Below are 21,658 nucleotides of genomic sequence, written 5' to 3'. Positions count from 1 at the left end.
AAGGGAGGGAGGGAGGGAGGGAGAGAGGGAGGGAGGAAGGGAGGAAGGAAGGAAAAAGGGAGGGAAAAAGGAAGGAAGGAAGGAAGGAAGGAAGGAAGGAAGGAAGGAAGGAAGGAAGGAAGGAAGGAAGGAAGGAAGGGAAGGAAACAACCTAGAGCGATAGCGATCTTTCAGGTGCTGAAGACTGGAATGTGCGCTATTATCAGGTATAGTCCAAACCACATCTGCAGAGCCCTGATTGTGTTATAGAGACTCAATATGGTTACATCCAGATACTAGGGAGCCCTTAGTGCAACAGCAGCCCAAATTTATTAAATTTTATCATTAAATTCTCTGTTGCCATTGTTCCTGTTCCCAAAATAATTGGTACTCTTAATAATTGGTGGCCCACAGCCCACGAGGCTCCTAACATGGCAGAATGGGTTTGTTGTCATCATTCTGTAGTTTTTCAAACTCAGAAGCTCTTAAGAAAAATAGTGCTGGTTTGGTATTAAGGTTTGAGAATTCTGAAATACTACCAAGGAATAAAAAAGTCTGTCAGAACTCAGTGGGCACAGGTAGGGTGTGAAGAATCCTTGTAGAAACAGAGCATAGGAATTTTCCTTAGATATTATTTCTAGCCTTGATTCAGAGGCATTTGTGAGCCTGAAGTTTCCCTTACCTACTGAAAAAGGCTCTGGGAGCCAGCTTAAGTGGCTTGATCAGATAATATGCTGGTTAATATTCTGATTATATTCTGATGCTCAGAAAGATCAGCTGGAGCAAACGGGGGGTGTCCTATACAGGGAATGATGTCGTGAACCATGAGGGAAGCACCTCACGGCTCCCTGCCTTCCTCTGCACAGGGCCTTCACAAAGAGGCAGCAACAGTTGACAGCCATGAAGGTGATCCAGAGGAACTGTGCTGCCTACCTCAAGCTCCGCAACTGGCAATGGTGGAGGCTCTTCACAAAAGTGAGTGATTGACTCTGCACCTTTCCAGAAGCCACCTGACCTCCTTCAGTTTCCCAACCCCAAGCCATACTGGGGTCTCTAGAGATGGGAATGGGAGGTGGTCCAAAGTGACTCTGGAATTGGAGGTCTAAAGTCAGGCCTCACATGCAGGTCTGTAAGGTTTGTAGGTGACAGCCATGCACTACTGTGACAGTGACTGTGACAGGGAAACAGCAATGCAGGATCTTTTTCTTGCAAAGATGCATAACTATGTCCAACTCCCTTGGCTCTTCTTTCATTTTGTTCTAATAAATGGATCTAATAAGAGGCCCAGTGGGTAAAGCACACAGCCCTGGGTTCAATCCCCAGAACTACAAAAAACAAACAATGAAAGGTCCCTCATCTTTGAGTTTAGGCTCAGCAATTCTGTCTTGTGGGAGAGGTTCCTAGAAATTGTTCTTAAATGTAAGCCCATACCTCTTGCCTCTACCTACTGATGCCAATAGAATCTTCCATCCCTGTTTCAACTGCTGATTATGTCCCTGACATTGCCCAGTGTCACCTAGACAAAATCATCTATAGCTGAGAACCAATCCAATATTTGATGAAAATGGCTCCCTATGTGTATCTATGCAGGTAAAGCCATTGCTCCAGGTGACGCGGCAGGAGGAGGAGATGCAGGCCAAGGAGGAGGAGATGCAGAAGATCAAGGAGCGGCAGCAGAAGGCAGAAACTGAGCTAAAGGAGCTGGAGCAGAAGCACACACAGGTATAAACAAGTGTACAGTGGGCTGTGGGGGCTGCACAGCAAGGACTCAGCCCGTAGTGAGACTTGGATCACGTCATGGCCACCTCCTGATCCTGCATCCTAATCCTGCATGCAGCTGGCTGAGGAGAAGAATCTGCTGCAAGAGCAGCTGCAGGCAGAAACAGAGCTGTATGCTGAGGCCGAGGAGATGCGGGTCCGGCTGGCAGCCAAAAAGCAGGAATTGGAAGAGATCCTGCATGAGATGGAGGCCCGCCTGGAGGAAGAAGAGGACCGGGGCCAGCAGCTGCAGGCTGAGAGGAAGAAGATGGCTCAGCAGATGCTGGTAAGACATTGCAGGGGCACCTTATGATGGGAACAGATTCACTAGACCCTCGTGAAGGCATCTGATGATACACAGCCCTGATGCTGGACAGTGGAGGCACACACCCTTAGAGAGCAATGGTTATCTGCCTAACACCACAGAGCTAGGGCAGGGATTGAACACAAGTCACCAGAGCCTGCTCTGTCTAGTGCCTTGTATTCTGTATGCTGACCCCCTTCCTGTTAGCAGCTTGGTGTGAGAATAACACTGTAATGACCAGCCTGAACACAGCAGCTTCAAAAGGTCCATATTTATCTTAGTATTCAGCAACTGGGGAGGGGCTCAGTTGAGTGATTCTGACTTATGGCCACTCGTGAGGTTAGCAATCAAGATCCCAATCAGTCATCTGAAGGCTTAAACAGGCTAAAAGATCAATTCCTTTGTGGCATATTCTCATGGCTGTTAGCAGGAGGTGCCAATTCCTTAGCCACGTCATGGGGGCTTCTTGGGCTTTCTCCTGTCATGGCTGTGGACTGCCCCCCCCCCAGAAGAAGGAGGGAGGAAGCCATGATGCCTTCCATGGCCCAGGCTTCTGAGGTTACAGTCTAGCACTTCCTTCCAATTGTGCTGAGAATTCTCGGCACCCCTGCCGCTCCCACACACATACACACACTCGTGGGGCCTAATTGCTTGCCTCTGGAAGGAATGACAGAAAGAATGTCTGGAGTATGGTACTGACACCCCAGTAAAGACATGTCACCAACACTTAACAAGGCAGAGTAGCCTACACGGGTGTCCATCTCCTCCTTTCTGGAGGAGACAGCAGCATGCAGGAATCCTCGGCCCAGATCTCCTCTAGTGACTTTGTTCCAGCAAGGCTGTGATGCTTGTCTCTCTCCCAACCAAGGACCTGGAGGAGCAGCTGGAGGAAGAGGAGGCTGCCAGGCAGAAACTACAGCTTGAGAAGGTCACAGCTGAGGCCAAGATCAAGAAACTGGAGGATGACATCTTGGTCATGGATGATCAGAACAACAAACTTTCAAAAGTGAGTTAGATGTGCCAGGCTTGCCTGGGACTCACGTCCGGCACCCTATGAAAATGGGGGAGCACTGGTCACTTCAGTTAGTAATTCCAAGCTAGCTGACTCCATTAATTCAAACTGGGCATCAGCTAGGCCCCTGTGGGCTAGGGTCTGTGTGGATCAGGGCGCTCATGGAGCAGGAGGCTTACACTCTGGCCAGATAGAAGTAATTATTACCACTGTGACCAGGTCTGAAGATGCTCACCCTGTTAGGAGTGGAACACTAGGGGATCTCCAAGGAGACTTTCTGGAGGAGGGGGCATGAATGTAGCTTGGAAAATAGTTAGGAATAGAAGGCTGATCTGCATTGAAAAGGTTCTGAGGCAGAGCCAAGCTGTCGTGTGGCAGGAATGGGGAAGTCCCTTAGCTGAACACTGAGTATGCAGGACACACTGGTCTAAGGTAGTGAGCAGCCTGGGAAGTTCCTAAGGAAGTTCTGCCATCTGGAACTCCTGGTGCCTGTGATTAGGAAAGGGGTTCTTTTTAAACTGTTCATATAGAAGCTGCCAGAAATAAAACATAGATCATGTAGGGAAAATAAGAAAACCACGGCAATGACTGTTTTTCCCTTGGCCCCAAAGGAACGAAAACTCCTAGAAGAGAGGGTCAGCGACTTGACGACCAATCTAGCAGAAGAGGAAGAAAAGGCTAAAAACCTCACAAAGCTGAAGAGCAAGCATGAGTCCATGATCTCAGAACTAGAGGGTGAGTGGACAAATAGTGGAACCAGAAGTTAAGTGAAATGAAACTGTACTCAAAGACACATATTTTTGTCTAGATTTTAATATTTTATTTGATGTTTTTATTATTTTATTTTCCATTTTCTTTAAAAATTTATTACTTACTGATTGAGTGTGTATGTATGTATGTCATATATATGTGTAGTGTGTGTGGTCCTGCATGCCACAGCATGCACATGGAAGTCACAGACAGTTTTGTAGAATTGGTTCTTTCCTTCTGTTGTACAGTTCCTGGGGATTGAACTTAGATAGTTAAACTTGGCTGCAAATGCCTTTACCTGCTGAGTCATCCTGTTGGATTTATTTTACTTTATTTTTGAAGGCAGGTCTCATGTAGCCTAGGCTAGCCTGAAACTTACTATGTAGTCAAAGCTAGCTGTGAGCTGCTGATCCTTCTGATACCTCCCAAATGCTGGTATTACAGGTGTGCCTCTGTGCTGGGCTTATGCAATGCTGGAAATGGAAACCAAAGTCTTGTGCATGCAAGTGTAGAGTTTTGATTTTAAATGAGTGCATAGGCATAGCACACAAAGGTTGAAAGGGATCTATAGAAAGGAAGGGGTATTAAGGTAGGGCAGGTGGCTGGACAAGACAGGGAGATGGGGAGAGAAAAAAAGGAAAATGTCTTTGCTCTCATATGGAATCAGGTTTTAAAAAAGAAAAACCATAAAAGCAGAAAGAGGAACTGTTTAAATAAAGAAAGGGGACCAGAAGGAGAGGGTGGAGGGACAAGAGAGTAATTGAGGTAAATACAAAGTCCCACCATTTGTGTCTATGAAATGGCCTCACAAAATCCACTATTCTACATAGCCACTTTAAAAACTATTGCACAGGGACTGGAGAGATGGCCTAGATTTCTCCAGTGCTAAATCATGAGGACAGAGTTTGGCTCTAGACCCACAGTAGGTGGCTCACAGATGCTGTAACTCCAGCTACATGGGTTCCAGCAGCCTCTTCTGCCCTCCAAATGCCTCACACACAGGTGCCCACACACTTGCATAGATACCCCCACACAGAGATACTCACACGTGAACACGGACAGCCATACACACATACACACAGAGAGAGCTACACATGGACACAGACACTCATACTCACACACACAGAGATAAAATAAATATTTAAAAAAAAAACTAATAAACCAGAAAAATCAAAAAGGAACCTTTAGAAAGACAGATTATCATGGGAAAGATGCTATCTGGGCTCCACACTGTGTGAGACCCAGGGGGGGAGGGGGGTTTCCCCAGACTTGACACTCCCTTCACCCGAGAAGGGTCTAGGGTAGAATGAGCAATGCCCACAGCCCAGGCAGAAAGGCATAGGCCTCTTCCTGGTGTCGTCCCCCTGCTGAAGTAGCCCTGGCTCTCTTTGCAGTGAAGCTGAAGAAAGAGGAGAAGAGCCGGCAAGAGCTGGAGAAACTAAAGAGGAAGCTGGAGGGTGAGGCCAGTGATTACCACGAGCAGATCGCGGACCTGCAGGCGCAGATTGCGGAGCTCAAGATGCAGCTAGCAAAGAAAGAGGAGGAGCTGCAAGCAGCCCTGGCCAGGTGCAGGGTGTGTGTGTGTGTGTGTGTGTGTGTGTGTGTGTGTGTGTGTGTGTGTCCAGAGACCCTCTGGTTTTTGAGGTGGCTTCAGGCCCTTGGGATGGATGTTGTTTCTCAGACCAGGTCTCCTGCAAGCCTTCTCAACTATGCTCTCACCCCGAAACCTCACATTTGACTTCTCTTCCCTCCACTCCAATGGGATTGCAGCACCTGGGGTGCCCAGAATTTGTCATCCCCCCCATCCTACTCTCTGTGCAGGCGGCTTCCCCCAGCTTCTGGCCACACAGCCGGAGTCACCTGCCCTCCTACTCCCTCTGCTCTTCCTTTATCCTGGCACTTGACTGGCTTCAGGCTGCGCATATGGCAGCAGCAAATGACGATCTGTGTAGTGTGTTGTGTGTTCAGTTCATTCCCAGAAGCACCCTTGGACACAACTATTGTACCACACTTACACTCACTTCTCTGGGGACACAACTACCTGCCCACACTGCTTGTAAAAGGCAGAGCTGGGGCTCGAACCCCAGGCTTTTTGATTAGTCTCCGGCTCATCTCTCTTTTCTAACTTGGAGTGCATGGCAGAACTTGGGTAACTAATGAAAAATGTGACTCCAGTGTATTAGTCTGTGCTGGAGCAGTAGCCTGTCCCCAGGAAGACCCTGACCTCCTTGGGAGCCACTGGGCTGTAAGCATATCAGAGCACCTGCCTGACCTCATCCTGGGCCTTCCCATTCATCGTAGTCAAGTTGGACAGCACAGCTGGATGTGATGGTATATACATGTAACCCTAACACTGAGGAGACTGAAGCAGGAGGATCACAGCTTTATGGGCAGCCTGGATTCCATAAGCCAGTTTTTGTCTTAGAAATAAAGAGAGTTTACCATGCAACAGGACCAGAGCTCAGCGCTAGGCCTCCAGAAGGATCTATGATGAGCATAGGGATAGATTTTATTAATGGAGGATGTAAAGTACGAGGGGCCTCTTTCATAGGGATGAGTTCTGTTCACTGCGGGATCAGGGCTTAAACAATGCTCAGGATATTGGGCAATTCAGGTAGAGGCTGGGTCCTATTGGAAGAGCAAAGAATCACTGTGGCGTTTCAGGTGATTGGGCGCCGTTCATTCCCTCCCATTGAAGGAAACAGGCCCATGGTATTGACACTGCTTTCTTTAAGCTGAGCCTCCTACACTTTGAGACACAGGAGCCAACCCCAGAACAGTTTTTGGTGGCATTGGATAGCCTTGGTTGTGGGGTCTTAATCTGGGTTCTCCATCCCGGGCAGGCTTGATGAAGAGATTGCCCAGAAAAACAATGCCCTAAAGAAGATTCGAGAGCTGGAGGGCCATGTCTCAGACCTACAGGAGGACTTGGACTCAGAGCGAGCTGCCAGGAACAAGGCTGAGAAGCAGAAGCGAGACCTGGGGGAGGAGCTGGAAGCCCTGAAGACGGAGCTGGAGGATACACTGGACAGCACAGCCACACAACAGGAGCTCCGGTACGGGGCTGGGCCCCAGAGGCTGTGGGCTCCAAACAAACCTGTTTTTTTTTTTGTTTTTTTTTTTTTTTTTGATTTTTCGAGACAGGGTTTCTCTGTGGTTTTGGAGCCTGTCCTGGAACTAGCTCTTGTAGACCAGGCTGGTCTCGAACTCACAGAGATCCGCCTGCCTCTGCCTCCCGAGTGCTAGGATAAGCAAACCTGTTTTTGTCTAGAACATGAGTATGTTTAGTTTTATCTGCAAGAGAGCAGTAGTACAGAATTGAAGAACAACTTTAAAATGATAGAACAGATGTCAAAAGGAAATTTCTTCCAGTTCCACCCATAGTTAGGGTTTTTAAGTAATTTCTTTCACTGTATGTGTGCATGTGTATATGTTTTATGTTAAATTTTAAAAATAATATTCATTATATTGGTCTCTGATTTAAGATTCACTACAAGTAAATAGAGGAAACAAACCATATACCAGACAATATTCTGTCTCTGTGAACGTAGGACATCTATTCATTTAATGAGCATGTCCTACGGTAGGGATTCTCCACACTTTGGGTTTTATATGTGTACAAAGGTTAGTCCCACCTTTTGTTTCCCTCCCACCTGGCTAGAGATGCAGAAAAACCCAGAGCAGTGGCTAAAACTCCAGGTCAGGCTGGGCTTCATCTTGTAGCTCTGTAACATGGTAGTTGTGACCCTGTGGGAAATGACACCACTGCTTTGTAGAGTTTCTGTGAGAATGAAATGCTGTGTATAGAAAAATCATGTCCAGCTGGGCCTGGTGGTTCATGTTTATAATCTTAGTACTCAGAAGTAGAGGCAGAAGGATTTTGAATTTGAGACCAGCCTAGGCTATGTAGTGAGTAAAATTCTACTTCAAGGAAAAAAAATCTTAGCTCAGGGCCTGGCATACAGTAAGTGCATACTAAGTGCTGGATAAATCCAAGAAGTGTTAATATTTAAGGGACATACTCTTACTTATATTTTCTATGCTGGTCTGCCAGCCTTAAGAGGTTCTGCACAACTAAAATGCTCCCCATTGCACAGCTAATGCAGGGTAGCGAGGTTAGACAAGTCACTCTGGCTCACACGGTGAAGGAGAACTTCAGCTCTGAGTACCAGGAGACCTCTTGTCCTCTTGCACAGTACTGTCACAGGCAAACCTGAGTGTCATCCACTGTGTTCTTTTCCCCTAGAGCCAAGAGGGAACAGGAGGTGACAGTGCTGAAGAAGGCCCTGGATGAGGAGACACGTTCGCATGAGGCCCAGGTCCAGGAGATGAGGCAGAAGCACACACAAGCTATGGAGGAACTCACGGAGCAGCTGGAGCAGTTCAAAAGGGTGCGTGCTCAGGAAACACCCCAGAAACCACATCAGGACAGCTGATTTCACCTATTCTTGTCTAGAACTTCAAATCTTGAAATGTTCCTAAAACCCAAAAGTTTCTGTGCACAACAAATGAAAAACTCTACCCTAGACCTCATGAGATGGGCCATAGTCAGAATGCAGGTGTGCCAAGATACTTGATATAAAGATCTTTAGGCTACGTGGACATAGTCTGTGAGAAGTAGGCAAATCATGTTCAGCCTGAGCCATCCCCCAAGGTGCTTCTCTATGTACAGACACAAATATCCTACAACCCAAAAAGCTATGAGATTTGTGATTCTCAGATTTAGAGAAATTGTGCAGCCCAGATATGTTGTGGGAGATCTAGAAGCTGGGTGGTTTGCCTGTACTCAGGAGCTGCAAAGCATCCTCCTCACTAGCTGAAGTCCCCTCCTGTTTCCTGCTTTTAACACTTCCTTAGGTGATCCACATATGTACGGGAGCTGTCTGGTAAAATAAATTGATCACAGAGATAGCAGGGAGATCAGACAATCTGTGATAGATAACAGGCAGTCAGATTCAAGTGGAGTGGGCGTGCCCCACTAACAGAGCAGGCACTGCTACGTCGACTGGTTTTTGCCTTGAGGGAAGGTAAGACCAGGTCTTTTAGTTTGCTTTTTGGGAGTCAGAATTATTGAAATATGTAAACAAGCTCCCCACACCCAACACTTTTCTTATTTTTAGATAGGGTCTCATTCTATACCCCAGGCTGTCTTGGAACTCATGATAATCCACCTGCTTCAGTTGGAGTGCTGGGATTACGGGCATAAACCAACATGGTCTGCCCTCCTTTCTTTCTCTACCCTCTGTTTCTTCTTTGGAGACAGGGTCTTATTAGACAACTCTAGTCTCACATCCAGGGTTTGCCTCCTGAGTGCTGGGATTACAGGTGTGTGCTACCACACCTGGCTAAACTCACCAATTTTTATTTATTTTTATTTTTTTATTTTTTTCTTTTGAGACAGGATTTCTTGGGTAGCCTTGGCTGTCCTCAAACTTTCTCTGAAGAGCAGGCTGGCCTTGAACTCACAGAGACAAACCTTTGCCTATCAAGTGCTGGGATTAAAGGCGTGCACCATCACCCACCCAGTTTAAATTCACCAACTTTACGTGTACCTTTCAACACATTTTGACAAGTGTGGCCATCTGAATAAAGAGTCCCACAGTCACAAGATAGAACATGAAGTTGTTAAAAAAAAAAAAAAGAACTTGGAATTCATATTTTCCTGGGAAATGTCCTAAAATTTGGTAACCCACACAGAGCAGGCCTGAAGGACATGAAAGCAGTTGATGGGGTTAGGGTTAAGAAACTGGAATCCCAGAAGCACTATAGAAGTTCTATGCTCAGGGGCTGGAGAGATGGCTCAGTGGTTAAGAGCATTGCCTGCTCTTCCAAAGGTCCTGAGTTCAATTCCCAGCAACCACATGGTGGCTCACAACCATCTGGAATGAGGTCTGGTGCCCTCTTCTGGCCTGCAGACGTACACACATTGTATAAATAAATAAATAAATAAAAATAAATAAATAATTTTTTTTTAAAAAAAAGAAGTTCTATGCTCCCTTTGCCCCTTCCCTTGGAAGAGATGGACTAGAAAGAGGGACAGAGAGGACAAGTCCACCTCTCTCTGCTTCCCTCGGCAGGCCAAGGCAAATCTAGACAAAAACAAGCAGACATTGGAGAAAGAGAATGCGGATCTGGCCGGGGAGCTGCGTGTCCTGGGCCAGGCAAAGCAGGAGGTGGAGCACAAGAAGAAGAAGCTGGAGGTGCAGCTGCAAGAGGTGCTATCCAAGTGCAGCGACGGGGAGCGTGCCCGGGCAGAGCTCAATGACAAGGTTCACAAGCTACAGGTGAGGCCAGCATCCCCAGGCTGAGGCTGTCCAGCCTCCCAAGTCCCTGTGGCTGCCAGCAAGTTGGCTTCCTCGAGGTGCATCCTTGCATTCCCTTGTGTGAATTCTTCTTGTCAAAACCTCATGTTCTGTGGCTCCTTCTGGAACCCATCAGCTACAAGCTGGGAATCCTGGCCCTAGAACTTTGCAGTTCTAAGATTCTACCAGAGCCCCATTGTATTGACTGGGTCCAGTTAGGATCCACCTTATTGGATTCCAAATCCCCACCAAAGCTGGCAGAGATGAGCTGCATATCTGAGAGTCCCAGTGTTGAAAGTCAGTCCTGATTTGTTCACTCCTTAGCACTGGGGAGGAAACTGTAGGGCCTGCTCTCTCTCCTGCCCACTGCTCTTCCATTCCCTTTATGGCCATCACCAAAGAGGCTCTGTGCTCCCTTCCCACAAAGGTGCGTGATGGACTCTGAGTAAGAAGGGCTCTTCTTGTTGTTCTGTGATAAGACTTTCAACTCACCAGTCTCTCACCCCCTCAGAATGAAGTGGAGAGTGTCACAAGCATGCTCAATGATGCAGAGGGCAAGGCCATCAAACTGGCCAAGGATGTGGCGTCCCTCGGATCCCAGCTTCAGGATACTCAAGTGAGTACCATCTGGGAGACCTGGAGTGCCTCCTTCCTTGGGGGCATCCCTGGACCCGCCATGCATGCCTTCCCTTGTAGGAGCTACTACAAGAAGAAACCCGGCAGAAACTCAATGTGTCCACCAAGCTGCGTCAGTTGGAAGATGAGAGGAACAGCCTCCAGGACCAGCTAGATGAGGAGACGGAGGCCAAGCAAAACCTGGAACGCCACGTCTCCACCCTGAACATTCAGGTGTGGACAGCATGCTGGGGCCCACCATGCATCCTCACCTCTCTTCCTCTCCTCACCTCCAGGGTCCACTGTGACTCCTCTTCTCTGGGGTCCTTACAGGTCATCTCTTCTCCTCTGGGTCTGTGTGGTTTGTTTGCTCACTAGCTCTCTCTGCTATTGGATTTCCTCAGTGAGGAGAAAGAAAGTTCCCTTCTCAGAGCCCAACTTTTGGCCATTTCAGCTCTCAGACTCTAAGAAGAAGCTGCAGGACTTCGCAAGCACCGTGGAGGCCATGGAGGAGGGGAAGAAGAGGTTGCAGAAGGAGATGGAGGGTCTCAACCAGCAGTATGAGGAAAAGGCCGCCGCCTATGACAAACTGGAGAAGACTAAGAACAGGCTTCAGCAGGAGCTGGATGACTTGGTTGTGGACTTGGACAACCAGCGGCAACTGGTATCCAATCTGGAGAAGAAGCAGAAGAAATTTGATCAGGTAGGTCTAAGAGCTCACCGCCCTTGTCCTTGAACATGGGGAGAGGTTATTTCTGTGTGGCACTGTGGTGGCACTGGAAAGTCTGAATCTCATCTGGACTTTGCTGGAAGCAGTGGAAGGCTATCTTGTCTCATCTTAGGTGACCATGGCATATGAGGGCCACTTGGTCAGGGCATGAACACATCAGAATGCTTAACACTGAGATTCTTCTAACTAAACACTGTAACAGTTGCCCACATACATAGCCACAGGGCTGGTACAAGCTCTAAAAAAATGAGGGTCATTTATCCCATGCACTCAGTGACTACTCAGAAGCACTGCTGTGTGTTATAAGTAGTTCTAAGCATCTGTTCTCCAGAGCACGTCATTTAATTTCCACTTTCTTTGAGGCAGTCTCCTGTTGGCCAGGCTAGTCTTGAACTCACTATGTAGCTTACTTGATTTGGAGTTTCTGAACTTCTAATCCTCCTGCCTCCACCTTTGGAGCTCTGGGGTCACTGGTGTGCCATACTCAGTTTTATGCAGTACTGAGGACTGAGCCCAGGGCTTCCTGAATGGTAGGCAAATGTTCTATCCACTAAGGCACAGCCCCTTCCCTCAGAGTGTATACTAGTCAATCCCGCTTTCCCCAAATGCCTCATTAGTGAAAGTTAAGGCAACTGTGTAGTCACTGCCAGAATCATCCATTAATACCGTGCTGCATGCCTTTAACCTACTTTTGGGGGCTAAGAGGGGGAGAGGATCTTACTATGCATCCCTGGTTGGCCTGGAACTCACAGTGTATACCAGGCTGGCCTTAGACTCACAGACATCTGCCTGTCTCTGCCTCCCGGGTTCTCAGATTAAAAGTGTGCGCCACCATGCCTAGCTCTGTCCTAGTTATTTTATAATGAAGATCAATCACAACAAACTAACATGTTTAATATTTTGGGTACATTTCAAAGCAGATCACAGACATCTGTGCCTTTCTCCTTAGCATGTCACATGGCATATTAAAAGATACTTGGGCTGATGAGATGGCTCAACTTGTAAAGTACTTGCTGCTAAGATTCATGACCTAAATTCAGCCCCTAAAATCAAATCTACTTGGTGGAAGGAGAGACCAGCTTCCACAAATTGTCCTCTGGTTATCCTGTGGCACGTGTGTGCACGCCCACGTGTGCGCGCCCTCCCCACTATAAATAAACAAACAAATGTAAATAAATGTTTAAAAAAATTAAAAAATAGTTTTGCAGCCAGACATGGTGGCACAGGCCTGAAATTCTGACTCTCAGGAAGATGAAGCAGAAGGATTGTAGATTAAGGTCAGCTTAGACTAGGCTACATAGCAAGACTGTCTCAAAACACTAATATTATTATCATTTTATATCTTTAGGTAAATTTACATATGCTTCAATGCATACATCCTTTAAGTGTGCAGTCACATTGTTCTGATAAATGCACCTGTTATGACCCAAACTCCTAAATACTAGCTCTAATATGTGTTACCTATATTTATTAAAGATAATTTTAGCTGCACATTGGTGGCGCACGCCTTTCATCCCCACATGCGGGAGGCAGAAGCAGGCAGATCTCTGTACGTTCAAGTCCAGCCTGGTCTACAGAGCTAGTTCCAGGACAGGCTCCAAAGCTACAGAGAAACCCTGTCTTGAAAAAACAAAAAGAGAAAAGAAGATGATTTTATATGTGACATGGGGTTGTTTTTACAGATTGTGCTGTAAGAGTTCAGGGGACCGTGCTCCCTGACAGACCTCACTGTGCTGAGCTCGTGCAGGACGCCCTGCTTTCTCCTTTCCCAGCAGTCACTCTGTCGGTTCTACCCACAGTCTCATTATCCTTCCTGTCCATATTCTGTGGGGTCTAGTGTCACCGTCTATAACACACTGCTCTCTCCTCCATCAGATGAGAGTTGTGTTAAGTTGGAACAGAGTCATCTTTGACTTTTCTCCAAGCATGTGCATAACCATACACCTTCAGGATGGTACATGAGTTAACTCTGTAAGAAAAATACTTGTGGTCATGCAACAGAAACATTTATTTTGTCCCCAGGAGCAGGACGTGCTAACCCAATGGGCAGTTTGTTCTAGCAGTGAGAAAGATTATCTTAACTGGCTTACACTTGCACTGGGCACATTCAGTGTGACAGGGCTTCTTCATATCTGGGCTTCAATGAGCTTCAGGTATACTGAGGATGCCTCTGAGTTTTGTGTTCTTTCAGTTGTTAGCTGAGGAGAAGAACATCTCTTCCAAGTATGCGGATGAGAGGGACCGAGCTGAAGCAGAGGCCAGAGAGAAGGAAACAAAGGCTTTGTCCCTAGCCCGGGCCCTGGAGGAGGCCCTGGAGGCCAAGGAGGAGCTGGAGAGGACCAACAAGATGCTCAAAGCTGAGATGGAAGACCTGGTCAGCTCCAAGGACGATGTGGGCAAGAACGTAAGTGGTGCGGAATCTCACCAGCTAGTGCCTCAGTGCGGTGTATCAGTCTGGTGTGGGCACAGGAGACCAGGGAACAGCCACTGAGGCTAAGCCATCAGGAATCAGGCCTGGGCCACCGCTTTGGTATCATGAGCCTCCACTCTGTGAGGGTGAAGTCTCATCTAAGCAAATGCCCTGCCCACTCTGCCTGCCAGGTGCATGAACTAGAGAAGTCCAAGCGTGCCTTGGAGACCCAGATGGAAGAGATGAAAACCCAGCTGGAGGAGCTGGAGGATGAGCTGCAGGCCACTGAGGATGCCAAGTTGCGGCTGGAGGTCAACATGCAGGCCCTCAAGGGCCAGTTTGAACGAGATCTCCAGGCCCGAGATGAACAGAATGAGGAGAAGCGGAGGCAGCTACAGCGGCAGGTGAGCCAGCTCTCATCTGTGGCTGGGGACACCTGCATCCTCCACCCCACTTGCTGCCAAGATTCGTGACCTAAATTCAGCCCCTAAAACCTACTAGGTAGAGGTAGATGGACACCCCCAGCAACATATACCACATACAGGGATTGTTCTAAGTCCCTGGGAGCTGAGGGAGCAGCCAAGTGAGCCCCGGCTCTGAGGGGCATCCCTGTAGCCTGTACCTCTCTCCCTGGCTTAGCTGCATGAGTATGAAACAGAACTGGAAGATGAGCGGAAGCAGAGGGCTCTGGCAGCAGCAGCCAAGAAGAAGCTGGAAGGGGACCTGAAAGACCTGGAGCTCCAGGCTGACTCAGCCATCAAAGGGAGGGAAGAAGCCATCAAGCAGCTTCGGAAACTGCAGGTGGGTGGTACTGTGTTCAGGGAGGAGGGAGTGGAGGTGGAGGAAGAGAGGCCCAGTGCATCAGTAACCTCAGGAAGCAACCTGCCTCTGTCTGAGGTGCAGGCCGGTGACTGACTCTGCCACTAGAGGCACCATTGCTGGTTTTTGTCCACTCTCCTCAATTCCCTTGGAGGCCTGGGGCCCAAGCACACATCAGGGACTCACCAACATAAGCTGGAAATTCCAAGGGGTTGGCATGCAGAGATAAACATCCTTGTGAGAACCAGGTGAGTGAAAGTGGATCTTGCTTGTCCTGTTGACTCATTCAGGCTCAGATGAAGGACTTCCAGAGAGAGCTGGACGAGGCCCGTGCCTCCAGAGATGAGATCTTTGCCACCTCAAAGGAGAACGAGAAGAAAGCCAAGAGCCTGGAGGCAGACCTCATGCAGCTCCAGGAGGTAGAGGCTCCCCCTGCTGGTAACAGCCTCGCATGGAGCTGTGTGGGACTCCACTGCTCCCCCAGGCCTTGGTGCAGATTTCCTTCCCTTGGCTTCCCTCCCACAAAGGGCTCAGAAGGGGAATTGTATTTCAGCTGTGCGGGACAGATGATGGGAGCAAGGTAGCTAGAGCCTCTCTCTCCTGTCTCAGGACCTGGCAGCAGCTGAGAGAGCTCGCAAGCAAGCTGACCTGGAAAAGGAGGAACTGGCTGAGGAGCTGGCTAGCAGCCTGTCGGGAAGGTAAGGCTGCAGGGGAGGCAGTTAGACCTGGGGTAAGAGAGTGTCACCAGGGCCCTGACAGGTCAGACCTGGGCTTGGAAAGGCTCTACCTGATGGTCTTCCACCTATGGATTTGGGAGTGTGGCATTTCATTCATTCTGGGTGAGTAGTGTCAGGGACAAAGATAGACGTTGTTCCTACCCCATTCTGGCTTTGCTGGTGCTGGTCAGTGTATGTATCCTGGCCCACCACTTCCTAGCAGGTTGCATCCAATTTTGCTCTGCTGTGGCTCAGATATTCAAGAGGCCATTTAAAGGAGAAAGAACTTATTTTGGTCCAGGTTTCAGAGGATTCAGTCCAAGGTCTTCCATTCTGCTGATTCTGGACTCAGACTAGTGAAGAACACCATGGCACAGAAGCCTTTTAAAGAGGCGCCCCTTTTGTGGCAGACAGAAAAAGGGCATGGATTCCCCAAGGTCACTCACCTACCCTATTCCCCTGGGACCAACTTCCCCCAATTAGCCTCCACTTCCAGCTTCTTAACATCCAGGAATTCCATCATGTTCTGAATCCATCAAGGAATTAACCCATTTATTAAGCCGGAGCCTCAGAATCTAGTCACTTATCTGAGGCCACCAGTTGATAACCAAGTGCATGAGTTTGTGAGGGACATTTCATATTCAAACCATGACACAAGGTAATCTCGGATGACTTCAGTCTACCCTGAGCTTGAAGTTAGAGAATGAGGGCCACCTGAGAGCACTTTCCAGGGAGAGTCCTATGACTGGCTGTGCCCGTGGGTCCCCAAGGCAGCTGCATTCCCCTCAGGAATACACTGCAGGATGAGAAGCGTCGCCTGGAGGCGAGGATTGCACAGCTGGAGGAGGAGCTGGAGGAAGAACAGGGCAACATGGAAGCCATGAGTGACAGGGTCCGCAAGGCCACTTTGCAGGTAGGCAATACTAAGGTTAGGGTAAGGGGAAAGGGAGGGAAAACTCCTCAGGCCATTTATGTTAGGACAGTGGGCTCAACCTGTCCCTGGGCTGGTGCCCTACCCATTTAGTTCTGGGTGGCTGCTTCTGCCCTACACAAAATACATACACTGGACACTCAGCCACTAGACTCAAAATAGCAGACCACTTTGGGGCTACAGTGAGGCAAAACTGCTTGGCCACATTCCCCACACAGGAGCAAAGTTGATCACTAAATGAAAAAATGCCCTACAGCTGGATCTCATAGCTTTTCCTTGCCTGAGGGTCCTTCCTCTGATGACTCTAACTTGTGTCAAGTTTACCCACAAAACCAGCCAGTGTATTCCTTGTCCACTAGTATCATGCCTGCACTATCTGCTCTCTTCAGAAATCTCCGAACAGACCCGCGGGGTCATATCTAGTTCCCTCCACTACATGCCCACGGTGAACGGCGCTGCTGTTTTCCCTCACTGTTCTTTGCCCAGTCCCAAGAGTCCTTGGTGCCTCTTTGGAATGGAGGCTTCCTGAGCATCCCTATGTGATGCGTGCCTGGACCATCCTGCAGCCCATCAGTGTCTGGGCTAGGGAGCATTGGCGGAACTGAACAGAAGGCCCCTGGCTCAGTCTAGGTGACACAGGAGGCTTCTGAGCTGAGTCTTGGGGGGGGGCGACAAGGAATAGAGTGGATGGAGAGAGAATGCAGGTACACCATGGCAGTAGACTTGCTCTGATACCCACCCTAGCTCGATGCTTTCTGACTCACGGCATTCCTCTTTGCCAGGCTGAGCAACTGAGCAATGAGCTGGCCACAGAGCGCAGTGCTGCTCAGAAGAATGAGAGTGCACGGCAGCAGTTGGAGCGCCAGAACAAGGAACTCCGGAGCAAGTTGCAGGAGGTAGAGGGCGCTGTCAAAGCCAAGCTCAAATCTACTGTCACAGCACTGGAGGCTAAGATTGCACAACTGGAGGAGCAGCTGGAGCAGGAGGCCAGGTATGGGACATTTGGCGCTCCATCCCAGCTTTCTGGAGCCCAAAAGGGAGCACTGGGGAATCATTTACCCTAAGAGGCTCATTTCTGGTGAGTGACAATAGGGTTCAGTGGTGGCCACGCAGCAGTGATGTACTGAGGACAGAATGGAGACACCAAGTACTGTTATTAGGATGGTGATAGTCCTCCAGACATGAGCGTCCTTAGTGACAGGTCTAGCCACCAGCCCACAGATACGAGAAGGCTTCCCTGCTTAGTTATGACCACACTATCTTTCAGCCTGGTGTTTTAGGGGTTCTGAGCCACTTATACCAGCTTTCTGGATGATCCACATACTTCTGAGGTTTTTAGTTCACTTGCAGGTGTGTAGAACAATCACAATTTTAAAACATTTGTCTCACCTCAGGAAAAAAAAAAAAACACCCCGACCACAACAACAAAACATTCTTTGTCCTTCCTTCCCACCACGCCCAACTTTAACCACTTTGGAAAGGCTTATGTGGAATGTATTGGTCACTTTTCTCATTGTTGTGACAAGCTGCCTGCCAGAAGCAACTTCAGATGGGAAGGGTTTGTTTTGGCTCATCATGTAGGAAAGGCATTATGGAGCATCTTGGTTTGGGGTCAGCTCACCTGCAGCTCCTGCTTCTCACATCTTTTTTTTAAAAAATATTTTTATGGTTTATTTAACTTTATTTTTTTTATGTGCATTGGTGTGAAGGTGTCAGATCCCCTACAACTGGATCTTCAGACAGCTGTGTGCCATGTGGGTGCTGGGAATTGAACCTAGGTCCTCTAGAAGAGCAGTCAGTGCTCTTGACCACTGAGCCATCTCTCCAGCCTCTTAAACAGTTTTTTTGTTGTTGTTGTTGTTTTTTTTTCTTCAGTTTTTTGAGATAGGGTTTCTCTGTAGCTTTGGAGCCTGTCCTGGAACTTGCTCTGTAGACCAGGCTGGCCTCAAACTCACAGAGATCTGCCTGCCTCTGCCTTCTGAGTGCTGGGATTAAAGGCGTGTGCCACCAACGCCCCTGCTTCTTACATCTTGGTGGATCAGAGAGTCTGAGCTGAACCTTTGAGTCCTGCCTCTGTTGACCCATTCTGCTAGCTAAGCCATTTGGCCCACAACTAAGTTACGTTCCACAAGCTTGCCAGCCTGTCCTGCTGGAGATCCAACATTTGCCTGTGGGGCATCTCACATCAATGGAAACCCTTTGTGACGGACTCATTTCTTCAAAAGAGGTTCATTTGTGCTATAGCATGCCTCGATACCTCACCTCTCTCTATTCTACATCTGCCTGATCTTTGGGATGGCTCTTGATTTGGGGCTTGAGGAAGCTGGGATGCTATGTCTGGTTAACATGCCAGCCACAAGGATGCCATCTCAGTCTGAAACTACCTTTCCTTTCCTCCCCATGACAGAGAGAAACAGGCAGCTACCAAGTCACTGAAACAAAAGGACAAGAAGCTGAAGGAGGTCCTGCTGCAGGTGGAGGATGAGCGCAAGATGGCCGAACAGTATAAGGAGCAGGTAGCCATAGCTGCGGCCCCTCCTCAGTGTCCTGGCTTCACAGTGCTTTGGGGCCCCACATGTGCAGCCTTGCTTACTCACGATCCTTTCCTTGGCAGGCAGAGAAAGGAAACGCCAAGGTCAAGCAGCTGAAGAGGCAGCTGGAAGAGGCAGAGGAGGAGTCCCAGCGCATCAATGCCAACCGCAGGAAGCTGCAGCGGGAGCTAGATGAGGCCACTGAAAGTAATGAGGCCATGGGCCGAGAGGTGAATGCCCTCAAGAGCAAGCTCAGGTGAGGAGCTGGGGGAGGGAAGCTGGGAAAGGGGTTTGCAGCCTAAAGTGCCTGCTCTGCAACCATGCATCCACTCCCCTGCATCCCTGTACCCAACAACCCCCTCAACTCCCTCCACCATTTTTCTTAGTCCAGTGCTGAAACAGGCATAGAGCTGCCCAGGACATGGCCTCTGAGAAACTCATCTTCTATTCTTTAACCCACATGTCCCACCCCCTGCTGTGTGGAGGAAGAGTCCATCTCTTGGAGCCCATCCTTCACTGCAGGGTGGACAACTATCAACCCTCACTTCTTTCATTAACCTTCTTTCTCAGTTCTCACCCTCAGCACACTGCCATGTTGGGTAGGGTTGGGCTGTGCTATGCCTATAAGGTGTTTAGCAGGTCCACCTACCCAGCACCGTAACAGCTACAAATGTCTCCAGAAGTTGCCAGGTGGCCCCTCATGAAGATGTCCTGCCCACACTATTGTGGGGGCTGGGTTTGGTCCTCTTGCTCAAGTCTGCCTCCCACTCTGTACCATGTCATTCTGGATACTCTGGCCTTCCACTCCACTGTTCTCTTCACTCCACTGTTCTCTGTGATTTTAATATCCCAGGAGATCTTGTACTCTGGGATGTAATGAGAGGCTCTAACTGCACTGTGGGCATCCTATCTATCTAGCTCTGTGGTCTTTGCTCCCTCCATGTTTTCTTCCATGACCCCCAGTGGCCCCAGCTTCTTTTCCATGGTCAACTATGCACCTGCACCTTTATGCCTGTAACCCTTTTTTGCTTTGCTGGCTTCATTTGACTAGTGCCCAGCCCAGCCCTAGCATAACACCTTCTGCACAGCCAAGACACAAACCATGACACCCCAGCTGCTACTTCCATTCTGAGTATGCTGACAGCCACGTTCATCTCCTCCACAAGTGCACTTCTCATCTCTACTCTCACTGTCCACTGATGGCCTCACTTCCTCCTTAACTGGAAAACAGAAGTGATAGTCAAATACACACCAGCTTTCCCCTATTCCTGCCCTGATGTCTGTGCTGATCTATGTGGCAGAGCAGAGGCCTTGCTAAACCTGGCCCTCGTCAGTTTTGCATCCCCAGCATGCACCTGGGTGCTAGCTCACTCTCCTTCAGTTATTCCTTTGGGTGCTTTTCTGCCACGCCTTTCCCCATGCGATATGCAGGGAGCATCCATCAAAGGCCTTCTTTAGGCCACACCGTGACTACAAATAGCCCCTGGAAGAGTGACCATCACAGGACCTCTTGTTGGATACACTCTCTCCCCTGGACCTCACAGGGGTCACTCCTGATTGTCCTTCTCTCTCCCTCAGAAAGCTACCATTCATTGGACTACCCAGGTTCCATCTTGGTCCCTTTTTCATCTTTCTACTTTCTTTTTTTTTTTTTTTATCTGTTTTGAAAGGCGCCTCCAGTCCCTTAAGATGAGAGTGTTATGGGTTCCTACTTGACGGGCTAGACACCATCCTTCCTTCCCCATTTCTCCAATCTAGTAGAGGTGTAAGAGATGCTCCAGTGTTGAAGGCTCAGTACACAAGAGCTGTTTCCACAGTGACCCAAAAGAATATGCCCTAGTGGGGACTGGGCCCTCTGCCCTAGAGGACAGTCACCTCAGCTATCTGTCCCTGTACTGATATGTCTCTTCTCTCTTGGGCTTAATGGTTCTTTGAGGTCATTTGGCCATCTCTGTGGGTTCTGCCCACTTACTTAACCTGTACAGACCCAAGACAGAACCAAATCATTTTGTTATACCAGTACGTACCACATTCTCTAAGTCTAGGTGTACAGAAACATGAGCTCACACCCTAAAGCTGTGTGAGATTGTTAAACCCCACCAGCAGATCAGAAATCACTAAGCAAGTTTCGCGGTGTTGGCTGAATAACTAACCTTCTACATGCCTGAAAACACTTGCCATACTGCTAGTCACCTTCCACTTAGCTGCCAAAGCCGACAGAGACCAGAGTTCAGGCACTGCTCACTTGATAAAGTGCTTGTTCTTCAAGCATGAGGACCAAGTTCAATCCCAAACAAGCTGGGTTGATGGCAGAGGCAGGATTCCTGGGACTTTCCAGCCAGCTAGCCTAGCCCAATTGGTGAACTCTGGGTTAGTGAAACCCTGTCTGAAAAGACAGGGTAGGCAGTGCTCATGAAGATACATGACTTCCACACATGGCGTACACCCCTGCACAGACATCTGGTCCAATACTGACCTTTTCAGATGTTCTTACTTTGTACAATGCTCAAGTGACTCAGGACAGAACCAGAGAACCAAGCTGGCTCTCTGGTTCATGTTGACTTAAAAGTACCTTTCATTACTCAGTTGAAGCTAGTACCTTTAGCATACTTAACTGGCTCCCTCCCAAGCATGGATGGTAACTTCTGGGGACTCTCTCTGTTTCAGAGGGCCCCCCCCACAGGAAACTTCGCAGTGAGCTACCAGGTATCTTGTGCCTCCAGCTTTGCAGCTCCTGTGTGTCATGTTGTCCCTATTCCTCTGTGCCCAGCACCCCTTCCTTATCCCCATTCCTGTGCCCA

General features: G+C 48.7%; 1 protein-coding gene across 1 annotated transcript in view; it reads left to right on the top strand.

Annotated features, from left to right (window-relative positions):
* The window catches only part of Myh11 (myosin heavy chain 11), a 97,235-nt gene that overhangs the window by 71,877 nt on the left and 3,700 nt on the right, over nucleotides 1–21,658 (top strand). The window contains exons 18-38 of the mRNA XM_050125826.1: nucleotides 809–954; nucleotides 1,570–1,701; nucleotides 1,817–2,023; nucleotides 2,910–3,047; nucleotides 3,665–3,788; nucleotides 5,198–5,369; nucleotides 6,647–6,859; nucleotides 8,050–8,194; nucleotides 9,881–10,087; nucleotides 10,617–10,721; nucleotides 10,802–10,954; nucleotides 11,175–11,423; nucleotides 13,642–13,854; nucleotides 14,052–14,264; nucleotides 14,500–14,661; nucleotides 14,970–15,098; nucleotides 15,289–15,377; nucleotides 16,185–16,308; nucleotides 17,109–17,317; nucleotides 18,734–18,842; nucleotides 18,941–19,113. Of these exons, the coding sequence (XP_049981783.1) occupies nucleotides 809–954; nucleotides 1,570–1,701; nucleotides 1,817–2,023; nucleotides 2,910–3,047; nucleotides 3,665–3,788; nucleotides 5,198–5,369; nucleotides 6,647–6,859; nucleotides 8,050–8,194; nucleotides 9,881–10,087; nucleotides 10,617–10,721; nucleotides 10,802–10,954; nucleotides 11,175–11,423; nucleotides 13,642–13,854; nucleotides 14,052–14,264; nucleotides 14,500–14,661; nucleotides 14,970–15,098; nucleotides 15,289–15,377; nucleotides 16,185–16,308; nucleotides 17,109–17,317; nucleotides 18,734–18,842; nucleotides 18,941–19,113 (3,412 nt within the window). The remainder of the gene's footprint in view (nucleotides 1–808; nucleotides 955–1,569; nucleotides 1,702–1,816; nucleotides 2,024–2,909; nucleotides 3,048–3,664; nucleotides 3,789–5,197; nucleotides 5,370–6,646; nucleotides 6,860–8,049; nucleotides 8,195–9,880; nucleotides 10,088–10,616; nucleotides 10,722–10,801; nucleotides 10,955–11,174; nucleotides 11,424–13,641; nucleotides 13,855–14,051; nucleotides 14,265–14,499; nucleotides 14,662–14,969; nucleotides 15,099–15,288; nucleotides 15,378–16,184; nucleotides 16,309–17,108; nucleotides 17,318–18,733; nucleotides 18,843–18,940; nucleotides 19,114–21,658) is intronic.

Source organism: Alexandromys fortis, unplaced genomic scaffold (assembly GCF_014885135.2).
Source record: "Alexandromys fortis isolate MF-2015 unplaced genomic scaffold, M_Fortis_MF-2015_v1.1 scaffold_238, whole genome shotgun sequence".
Classification (NCBI taxonomy): domain Eukaryota; kingdom Metazoa; phylum Chordata; class Mammalia; order Rodentia; family Cricetidae; genus Alexandromys; species Alexandromys fortis.
The sequence above is the reverse complement of the archived record's forward strand: the minus strand, read 5'-3'. Positions and strand labels throughout refer to the sequence as shown.